This window comes from Athene noctua, chromosome 25, assembly GCF_965140245.1.
Source record: "Athene noctua chromosome 25, bAthNoc1.hap1.1, whole genome shotgun sequence".
Taxonomy (NCBI): domain Eukaryota; kingdom Metazoa; phylum Chordata; class Aves; order Strigiformes; family Strigidae; genus Athene; species Athene noctua.
Window position 1 is genome coordinate 7,143,418 of NC_134061.1, and position 10,537 is coordinate 7,153,954.

General features: G+C 53.4%; 1 protein-coding gene and 1 gene segment (V, D, J or C); one reads left to right on the forward strand and one right to left on the reverse strand.

The window, feature by feature from the left end:
* Positions 1-2,603: 2,603 nt before the first annotated feature.
* On the forward strand, positions 2,604-8,437 carry LOC141970524 (T cell receptor alpha variable 1-2-like). The segment is given in 3 exon segments: positions 2,604-2,652; positions 3,507-3,802; positions 8,342-8,437. Coding segments are annotated over 3 exon segments (441 nt in total).
* Positions 8,438-9,167: 730 nt separating this feature from the next.
* On the reverse strand, positions 9,168-9,473 carry LOC141970388 (feather keratin Cos1-2-like). Its single transcript, XM_074926960.1, has one exon. The coding sequence runs from the start codon at positions 9,471-9,473 to the stop codon at positions 9,168-9,170; it is 306 nt and encodes a 101-aa protein (XP_074783061.1).
* Positions 9,474-10,537: the final 1,064 nt, after the last annotated feature.

The following is a 10,537-nucleotide window of genomic DNA, read 5'->3' on the forward strand; positions in this document are numbered from 1 at the left end:
TTCTTATCCCCTTTTTCTTGAGATTTTTCATCCTTTTTTAGTGTAAGTATTGAAGCTGGATAAGGACGTGAAGTCCTGATCCACAATTTCACATAATCGCTTTTTCTAGACTAAAAGGGTTTTTTTGAGTAAACATATGTATTTAAAGCCTGGCAAATCCAGTCTTCAAAAGATCCAAAAGTAGGCCAGAAGACATGTGCTTTTACAGGTTTCTTCAGCCATTCAACCATACAATATTGGACTAATTTTAATTTACTTCTTCCTCTTCTAGGACCTCTTTCATTCCAATTTTCCAATTTGAGTGTTCACCACATCTCATCCCTCTGCCAGCGCAAAGCATCCACCAAACCTCGATGTCAAGGGTGGAGCAACGCTCTCCCTGCTGCTGCAGACAGATGTGCTTGGGACTCCACACCTGTGCCATGAGAAGTCTCTGTAGGGAGACTAATTAAAGTCGTTAAAGTGTTCAGCGCAAGGGAAGACACCGAATTGTGACTCTCACTGTGTTCCAGTTTTGCAAGGGCCAAGCAGAGGTTGTTCAGCACTGGGAGGCTCATCTTTGGACATTCAGGCCACAACGGGGCTTTTCCCAGCCCTCCAAGTCGGGAAGTGCTTGAGCATCCCCTCAGACACACGTACCCTGCTGTACAAGTGCTGCCTTTCAGCTCCACTCACATTGCCAGTGGGGTCTGGGGCACCTGAAAGTTCAGGCCTGAGCCTGAAGGAAGGTATCAAGCAGCCTGCTGTCAGGCAACAGGAGGCTACAGGCTGTTTTCCTGCTTTTGCTCCTCCTGAATCCCAGCCAGCCCCCAGCATGGCAGGAGTGTCCATGATGAACTTCTCCTGCCATCCAGTGTCCAGCCAGAGACAAGGGCCTGCACCCACCTCTCTTGGGGTTGGAGACAGGCCCCTTTGCAGCCCCTGATGTGCTCCTTGTCCCTTGGTAGTGTCTGAAAGAAGCCAGAACCATTAACAAAGAACCTAAATCCAGGAGTCTGACTCCCTGTTCCCACAGGGCTTTTCTCTCTCTTCTCCCCAGACCAAAGATCAGGCCCGTCAAGGGAAATGTCTCTGGGGACAGCACGTGCTGCGACCACCCCTACCCCGAGTCAGACACATCACTCTCTCTGGTAGGAGGACATCCAGCACAACCCTCTCCTTCACGGGCAGCTTGTCCACATCCCTTCAGGTGTCACAATCGTCCCCTTTGTCTGGGGATGTCTCACCCTAGAAGGGGGAGAAGAGAGGATCATCTTATAAATGTATTTCTGCCTATAGGGGGATTGGACTTCTTATGGGATGCAGTGGAAAAGCATTTAGGGATTGTCCAAGACACGGGATGCTTAGGGGAAGGAGCAGAGAGAAGGATCAAGGCAGTCTGTCCTGCAGCAAGCATGGGAAGACAGATGGAGGCAGAGATGAGAGAGGCAGATTGAGCTTGACCACGGGGCTGATCCATGCGCTGGCCTGGCCATGCCTGTTGCTCTGCCTTGTTTGTCCCCCTGCCAGTAATTCCCTGCAAACACAAAGTCCAGCTGGGACAGGCAGCAGGGCTGATGCTTCACTCTGTCTGCAAAACTCTGACAATGAGCTTTGAAGAACTCTGCCAGTATCATTACCAGGATCACTATTCACCTCATTGTGGAGATTTACTGGAGCAAAGACCTGTGACACTTAAATGACCAGGATGTTATCTTTGTTGTGACTGGTGCATAGGACCTCTTTGAATTTGGTCTGGGAAGGGGGTGGCAGTAGGGGTCTCCACCTGCCCACCCCTACCCCTTCCCGTGCCCTTTCAGCTCTGGGGTGCAGGGCTGCCCCATCCCCACCCCTCACAGTGCAGCGCTCCAGGGGGTGCCCCATGGGCTCCCTGTGAGTGTGTGTGTGTGTATGATCCAGTGATCCCTCATCCTGTTTCCTGGTGACACCTCAGCCCTTTTTCCTGTGGAATAAGTTGTCCTTTTACGCTCTGGGTTTGTGGCATCCAGCAGCCCCGCTGGAGGCAGGTTCCTCTCTTAGACTGGAGTTTACACCACCAGAGCAGGACTCAGACAGAGCCCCCGGGCTGCTGCACAGCAGAGCTCATCTGCTATTATGGATGTTATATGGAGACCTGGACGAGAGGTGTTGCAGAGGAAAGAAATGGGAGAAGTGAGAGAAACAGAAGAGACTTCTCTTCCCAGGAGAAATAGCAGTGTCCTCAGAGAGCTGAGGACACCAGGGGAAGATGTGAAACCCCTGACCTCCCAAATGCCCAGCAGGGGCTGTGCAGAAGAGCAGGTGATTCTAGCTGGGGGGGTGAGGACTCCACTGCCAGCTGACCGGGAACAGCCTCTTCCCACCACTGGGACACCCACAGACCCCGAGGGCCCCTCACTGTGGAGATGCTGAGAAGGCCCTTGGCTGAGGGAGCCACAGGTGTTGCTGCTGGAGGAGGGAGAAACCCAGAAGGAGCATTTCAGGCACAGGGAGAACAGGTCGTTTCCCTCCCCACTTCTTCCTTTGCTCCCCCAACAGAGCCGTTTCCGGCAGCTCTGTTATCTCGGGGCTGGGAGGTGCTTTTCTGACTCTCTCACTCAGCAAAAAGACCTGTTGGTCTCGACATGCACCTCGGATATCTCATCCTCACGGCCTTCCTGGGGCAACTGCTGGGTAAGTCCGGGCTTTCTGTCAACAAATACTTCTACTTCCCCCACGGAAACCATCACAAACCTCATCAGGATGATGTGGGGAGCTACTTTTGCACAATAGGAAAACATTAGGAAATGCTGGCTCCAGATGCTCTTACTGTTTGAAACAAGAAGAGAATAGAGAGAAGAGATAGATGAGACCCCTTATTCTGGATCTGTCTCCCCTTCAATCCATCTCTCTCTCTGTCTCTCTTATGACACACCTGCTGTCATTCTCAGCTCTCTCTGAACTCCACGATTTCACCCTTCCACCACTAATTAGCAGAAAGTGTCAATGCTGCTACCAGGGCTTTAAAGCCCTCAAGCCACTGACATCAGTGGGGTGTCCCATTCTGCCTCTTGGCTGGCACACACCTGCCATGGCCTCCAGATTCCTGCTGGTTGGCAACACAACCACGGTTCTCTCTTTCCAACACTGGGCTCAGCACTGCATGTACTCAGGGAGCTAGGAGCCCTCCACAATGACAGGGATGGGGAAGCAGGAGGAATCTTTTCAAAATCTCCCTGGACCCCTCAACCTGCTGGAGGTGTGCTGGTCAGACAACATAAAGATGAGGCACAACAGGCTGTTCTATGTTTCTCTCAGAAGTCAGAGACCAGGGAGAAGGAGGATGGGCACAGCACAGCTCTCCTGGGGGTCTACAGTGGTATGACAGCTCCAAGCTCCTGCCAAAACTAGTCTCCACCTTGATGTGCCCAGGTCTCATGATATTCCTGCAGGGCAAGGGAACCTTCTCCTCCAGGATTTTGCATCCACTCATTTTTTTCTTGCCAGATCCCGTCCCTGAAGGGCTGCTGACCTTCCCTTTCTTCCAGGCATCACGGGGCAGATCACAGTCACCCAGCAAGAAGGACAAGTCACAGTGAAGCACAGAGACACCTTCCAGACCAACTGCACATACCAGGTCTCTGGCTTTGATGCCTTGCTCTGGTACCAGCAGAGGAAAGGCCAAGCTCCCCAGCTGCTCTCGTATCAGGCAGCAGCTGGCCCCAGGCAGAGCGGCCGTCTCACCACGTTGCTGAACACCACAGGGAAATACAGCGTCCTGCAGCTGGAGGAAGTCGAGGTCTCTGACACCGCCTTGTACCTCTGTGCTCTGCAAGACACCCTGGTGCAGGGAGGTTCCTTGGCTGGGCAAGAACCCAGGGGAGGGAGGGGCTGTGTGTGTGCAAGGCTGAGCTTGGGGGAAGGGGCCCTCAGCTCTCCCCTGGCACCTCTGCTTCCCCTGGGCACCCAGGGATCTGCAGGTCAAAATCTTCGTCCAGGAGGGGACAGTGTCAGTGGTTTGAGAGGAAGGAGAAGGTGGTGGCAGAGTCTCTGGTCCTCTTGTTCTCACCATGGATCACATGATTTTTCTGCCCGATTGCTCTGGTGAGGGGGCAGGCAATGCAGGGATGGTTTCTGTTTGTTCAGTAATTCCGTACTGCTGCTCTTTGCTTTCTGTTATTCCCCGCTGCACATTGGTGCTTCAGGTTTTCCTGCAGGCCTGTGTCTTAAGAGTACCTGCTGTGGGATGTGTCCAGAGGTCAGAGTTCAAAGTAACATGGAAAACATAAATTACATGTCACGGGGCAATGCTTCTTCCTGGAATTGCATGATTATTGCAATAGTGGATAACAGTCTGAACCACCTTGTGGACTCCCCTGTTGCTGCAACACCATGTGCTGGGATCCAGAGGACCTGCTCTGCCCAGTGCACTCTGCTGGTCCTTGGAGCCCTTCTCATGCCCGACCTCATGGGCCTGCCAGGAGAAGACCCGGCCTTGGGGAGAGCTGCCTCATGCCTGCGGGAAGGCCAGGCAGCACCGATGGACCATGGGGGCTTGGGCACTGGCTGCTGTCCTTGGGGTGCCCTGTCTGGTGGGAGCCGGGGGTGTGTGAGTGACAGGAGGGCTCTGGTGTGAGGGCTGGACAGGCTGATTCCAACATCAGCCTTAGGGTCAGCTTAATGCTTTGAACAGTGTAACTGCTGGTCTGTGCAGTGATCCCTTTGGCGGATAGAGGGTGTAGAGGTGACCTGTCATTGCTATCCTTTCCTTTGAGTGGAGGTTGACCCCCTCTTTCTGGGTACGCGTGGGAAGATGATGAGAAGAAATTCTGGGGCTCTTCTAAAGGATTTTTCTCACATCTTCCCCACTCCCATATCCTTTGCAGACATCTTTTGACTGATACATCTTCTCGCACCACTAAAGCATGAAAAAATTCCTTCTGTACAGAATTGTGAGCTACTGAGCTGTCAGAACCTCCAGCAGCATTGGGCTCCTCTCTAGGGGATAGCAGTGGTCAGGTTTCCTTTCTGCAGGACATGCTCTGAGGCCAAGGGCCTGTGTCTGAGCAGAGATGCCAGAAGGCAGAGCCTGATCACCACTGACTGTGGGGGAGCCAGGGATGTCTTCCTCACCTCCAAGACACTGTGCCTGAGAGATCCCCACTGCCATGTGTCCCATCCACCCCTTCCTCTGGGTACAACGAAGCATCTTCTTGGTCCCTGACACAATCCCACAGCACTGAAGACAAAGCCTTTCTTCCTCAACAACTCGATACAATGTCCACCAATAAAAGCATTATATGGAGGCAGAGGCTGGAATGCAGAAAGCTTTAATGTCTCTGAGAGAGGGAAATGAGTTCACTTGGAGAAGAGGCGGCCAGATCAGGGAGAGCACCAGCAGCTGCCAAGTGTCTGAGCCCATCGGCCACGGTGGAGATCCCAAAAGGGATCCATCATCATGGGGGGAGAGGAGCCAGCAGATTGCCCAGATTGGCTTTGGGGGTCTTACAGGCCAGAAAAAGAGAAGAGAAGGAAGAGATGAGAGGGAAGAGAAGGCAGGGGAGTTAGACTTTGGCCATGTTACCAGAGAGGCACAGCTGCCCTCCCTTGGAAGGATGCTCAGCCTCCCTGAAATCACTGGCCAGGAGCTCTGTCCTCAGTCCAGCATGAGCTTCTGGGTTCCTGGGGTCCTTGTGCAGGCTGTCACCAGTGGCTTTAGCAAGGGGGGCACCTTCTGCCACAGTAGCGGCTGGTAATGCAGGAGAGGTCAAAGCCCCCAGAGTTGATGGGCACTCCGTCACAGCTGAGGATGCTGCCAACGGCAGCGGAGGTGGAGGAGCCCACAACGGTGTTCTGTGGGAAGGAGCTGAGGATGGGGCCGGGCAGGGTCACCACCACAGGGGAGGGCTGGATGACGATGGTGGAGCTCTGGCACTGCCTGACACAGGGCTCATTGCAGCTGTTGGCCAGCGGGGTCGGGCCGCAGGGCCGGCAGCAGGGCTCGCAGGGTTGGCACTGGTCACAGCAGGACATGTCTTGGGATGTCAGTTGCACCTTGGAGAGAGGTCAGGAAGGAAGAAGAACACGGGGGTGCCTGATGAGCAGCTTGTCATTGCAGTATGAGGCTGTGCAGAAATGTATTAGGGCTTCCTGATCTCATTCTGTCACAGTTCAAAAAGAGCCACCAGCTCCTATGTGCCAATGTCTACCCCTGAGTACAGAAGCCACCTCAGTCCCATTCCAAAATCCCTCCAAGCTGAACCTCTCCCCACTCCCCTCTCCCATGACAAGCAGCCCCAAGATCTGGTATGGAACAAAGCCGGTCTCAGCTGGCAGGTTCACTGAAGTGAGACCTCCTTTGTGAGAAAGCAGAGAGGGAGAAGGGACCTCAGACTCACCTGGTTCTCAAGGAGAAGGAGGCAAGAGAAGTGGATGAGAGAGCGAGGAGCTCTGCTGGCTTTTATGCTGGACCTTTACTGCCCCAGGCTGACAGAGGCATCCCTTGTAGAGGTGGTTATTATCTGACAAGCTCATCCTGAATGCAAAACATCCCACCTAAGGCTATGGGCTGTGTTTCAGCTTCCGGAACCATTTTCTTTTAATTTTCTGCTTGATGCCAGGTACATTCTGCATTGAAGACATCTTTTGCATGACAGGATGAGAGGCCCAAGCATTTCCGGAGCAAGACATGTCAGCCTGAGCAGAGGACTCACCTCACATGCTGAAGGAATCCTGTATAGGAGACTCAGGGTAGACCAAACAGCTGGCTTAGACAACACACACAGGCACACAAACATGTGCACATGCACACACATGCACAGACACACACAAATCTAAACCTCTAGTCATTCAGAGCTGGCTGAGAAGACTCAAGACAGCCAGAGAGAGCATTACACACTGTGCACACAGGTGTTGGACTGCAGAGAGTCATCTTCTCCAAGCTCTATTTGCAAGGGTTCTGTGTAGCTCAGAGAAGACCTATCTGTGCTTGGTGAGAGCAGGAGATGCAGGTGATGAGAGCAATGAGCCCAGCTTGAGCCCATTCACCCCACAAAACCCCTTCCCTGCTCCCTGTCTGTCCCTGAGTACCGTGGACATGGACGTGGGCTTTAGGCATGGGATGGAGGGGCTTGTAGGCGCTGGCAGGACAGACTGTGGGTTCACACCTGATCACATGATGAAGCAAGCCATGGAGATGTGATCGGGTAGGTCGGCCCAGCTGTGAGCTTATGTTAGCTGGGGAGTTCAGAGGCTGCCATGTTTCAAGGACAGGATCAGTGTCTCCAGAAAGAGGAGTTGTTCCACTTGCTGTGCACATCTGCTATGGGGAGGGATAATTCCCATGTGGGAGCTGATGTCTCTTCAGTGTCTGTGGGAAGAGTCTGTTAGAGCGGGTCCAGGTAAGGCCATGAAATTGATGAGAGGGATGCAACACCTCTCCTCTGAGGAAAGGCTGAGTGAGGTGGGGTTGTTCAGCCTGGGGAGGAGATGGCTCTGGGGAAACCTTGGAGCCTTTCAATTCTTAAAGGGAAGCTTATAAAAGAGACAGGGAAAGGAGTTTTAGGAGTGTCAGAAATGACAAAGGGGCAATGCCTTCAAACTTAGAGAAGGTAGATTTAGACTGGACTTAAGGAAGAAAATTTTTTCTCATGAGGGTTTTGAGACACTGGAGCAGTTTGACCCGAGAAGTTGAGGAAGCCCCATAATCGGAAGTGTTCAAGGTGAGGTTAGATGGGGCTCTGAGCAACCTGATCTAGTGACAGATGTCCCCACCCATAGCATGAGGCTTGGACTAGATGGTCTTTCGAGCTCCCTTCCAACACAAACTCTTCTATGATTCTGTGAGTCTATGAATTCTGCTGGTAAGTGAGTCTGGGCAGAAAGAGCCTCTACACAAGGATGTGCTGGAATCTGAGTTGGTCCCACAGGGCTGGAAGGACATATCCCCTGAGGGGACCTTGTTCCATCTGACTCAGAACCCCTAATTACCTATATTTTCTAAGAGTGAGATGCATTTTTAATGAGTGAGATGTAAAGCATGACACAGAAGTCAGAAGAGACTCCCTCTCCCTCATGGGGAAGAGCTCATTTGGGCCACGGGCATGGCAGCAGGAGGCTGCAGCAGCACTGCACAGCTTTGCCTTCTATCCCCAGATGACCTTCGTGGAAGAGTGAAGACACTGGTCAGGGGTGGAATGTGCGTGGCAAGGGGAGGCAAGAGTGTCTTTCCAAATGCCTGCAGAACTGGGAAGGAGGAGTTTAGAGTAGGTATGGAGGGGGAGGTCACCACAGACTGAAGAGCAGGGATGTCACAAGGGTAGAAGAGGGATGCACGGGGGAACAGCATGCCAGGGGAGGCTCTCACACTTCCCCTGTGGCGCAGGTGGTGGTGTACTTAGGTGGCTGCTACACATCTCCTGCTCAAGAAGAGGAGGAGGCAGATGACACCTTTGTCAGGCAGTTGGGGAAAGCCTCATAGTCACAGTCCAAAGCCCAGGCACACGTGGGTGACTTTGACCACCTCAGGATCTACTGCAGGAGGAAAATGGCTGGGCACAAGCAAAGCAGAACATGTCTAGTGTGCATGAAAGACAAATATTTGATGCAGGAAATCCATGAAAAGGCAATGCAGAGACTCTCTTAGACCTGCTACTCACAAATGAGGAAGAACTGTTGGATGATGTAAAGGTCAAGGGCAGCCTTGCCCTCACTGTCCAGGAGACTGTGGAGCTCAGGATGCTCAGAGGCCTGACAGGACAAACAGGAGGATGAGCGCCCCTGACTGGAGAAGAGCACGGCTTAGTCTCACCAGGGACTTTCCTGCTTGGCTGGATGTCATGGGAAAATGCCCTGGAGCACAGAGGGTCCCGGGGGAGGGGGTTAACCTTCAAGACAGCCTCCTCAGAGCACAAGGATGGTCTCTGCAAGGTGCAGAACGGCGAGTCAGGAAAAGCCAAAGCACAGCTCGATGGAAACTGCTAATGGAGGTGAAGGGAAACAAGAAATTATCTCTGAGCCGATTGGCAGCAAAAGGAAGGCTACGTATTGCTCGGTGAGGAAGAGGCAGCAAATAAAGAAAATGGAAAGAAAGGCAAAACCATTCAACTATCCTGAAAATAAGCTCCAAATGTTGATCCTCTGCCCAGCACCATGTTCTGAGTTCCTCAAGGTGTGTCCATGGGTCCTTGTGCGGGCTGTCACCAGTGGCTTTAGCAGGGGGGGCACCTTCTGCCACAGTAGCGGCTGGTAATGCAGGAGAGGTCAAAGCCCCCAGAGTTGATGGGCACTCCGTCACAGCTGAGGATGCGGCCAACGGCAGCGGAGGTGGAGGAGCCCACAACGGTGTTCTGTGGGAAGGAGCTGAGGATGGGGCCGGGCAGGGTCACCACCACGGGGGAGGGCTGGATGGCCACGGTGGAGTCCTGGCACTGCCTGACACAGGGCTCAGTGCAGCTGTTGGCCAGCGGGGTCGGGCCGCAGGGCCGGCAGGGCAGGCACTGGTCGTAGCAGGACATGTCTCTGAGGGTGGAGGTGCACCTGGGTAGAAGCAGGGAGGAAGCAGAGCACAAGGGTGGGTGAGCACCTGCCTGGTTACCCTGTTACCAAGGAGCCAAGGCCGCTGAAGAGTGGGGACAGGGAATTGTTGAGGGAGTCACATGGTCTTCATTGCCGTATGAAGAGCAGCATGGCCCAGGGAGGTTCTCTCCTAATTCATAAACCAAATGTCCCCTCAGTCACATCCCAGCCTCTCTCTAAGCAGATCGTGTCCCCACTTCCCTTTGTCATGACAAGAAGATCCAGACCCCAGGACAGGACAGAGCAATATCAGCTGGGAGGTCTCCCAAGTGCAGATCTCCCTATGGAAGAGGAGGAGAAGGGGCTTCAGACTCACCTGGTTCCCAAGCAGAAGGAGCCAAGAGAAGGGCATGAGAGAGCAGGGACTTGGGCTGCCTTTTATACCTGCCCTTCACTGCCGCAGGACCAGAGGCACCCTTTGCAGAGGGAACCATTTTCTGACAAGCTCATCTTGAATGCAAACCATCGCAGCTAATGATATGGGCTGTGCTTTCCTTTCCTGCACTGCTCCTTTTCATTGCCAGGTCTGTGCCATGCCCATTGCCCAGTGGAGGCTTGTTCTGAGTGCTGGGATGAAAGGCCCCAGGATTTCTAGGGCAGGAATGCAGCAGTGCTGGCAGAAGACTCAGCTCAAGTGTTGGATGTTTCCAGAGCAGGCAAGTGATGTCAGCCTGGGTCGCTCGGGTGGGGCTGTTTGAAGTGTTATTAGAATGAAATTCCAGCCCTCCTCAGACGGATGCCGTGGGATCCCACCCATGAAGTTATACCGTGTCCATGTGTTTGCCTGCCTCCCTCCTCAGCTCACCTCCGTGGTCACTTGTTGTTGCCTCCCCAGGTGTAGGTGTTGTGCTGCTGGGGTTTGACCCCACCCTGCCTGACACTGCCCAGTCCCCAGGGATCCTCAGCAGTGTCCATGGTGCCTTTTGTCCCCATGTATGTACTTTCCTTGTGCTTACTTCTAAGCTGATGGGTTTGTGTGGATGCATAAGGGAGGTGTGTACCT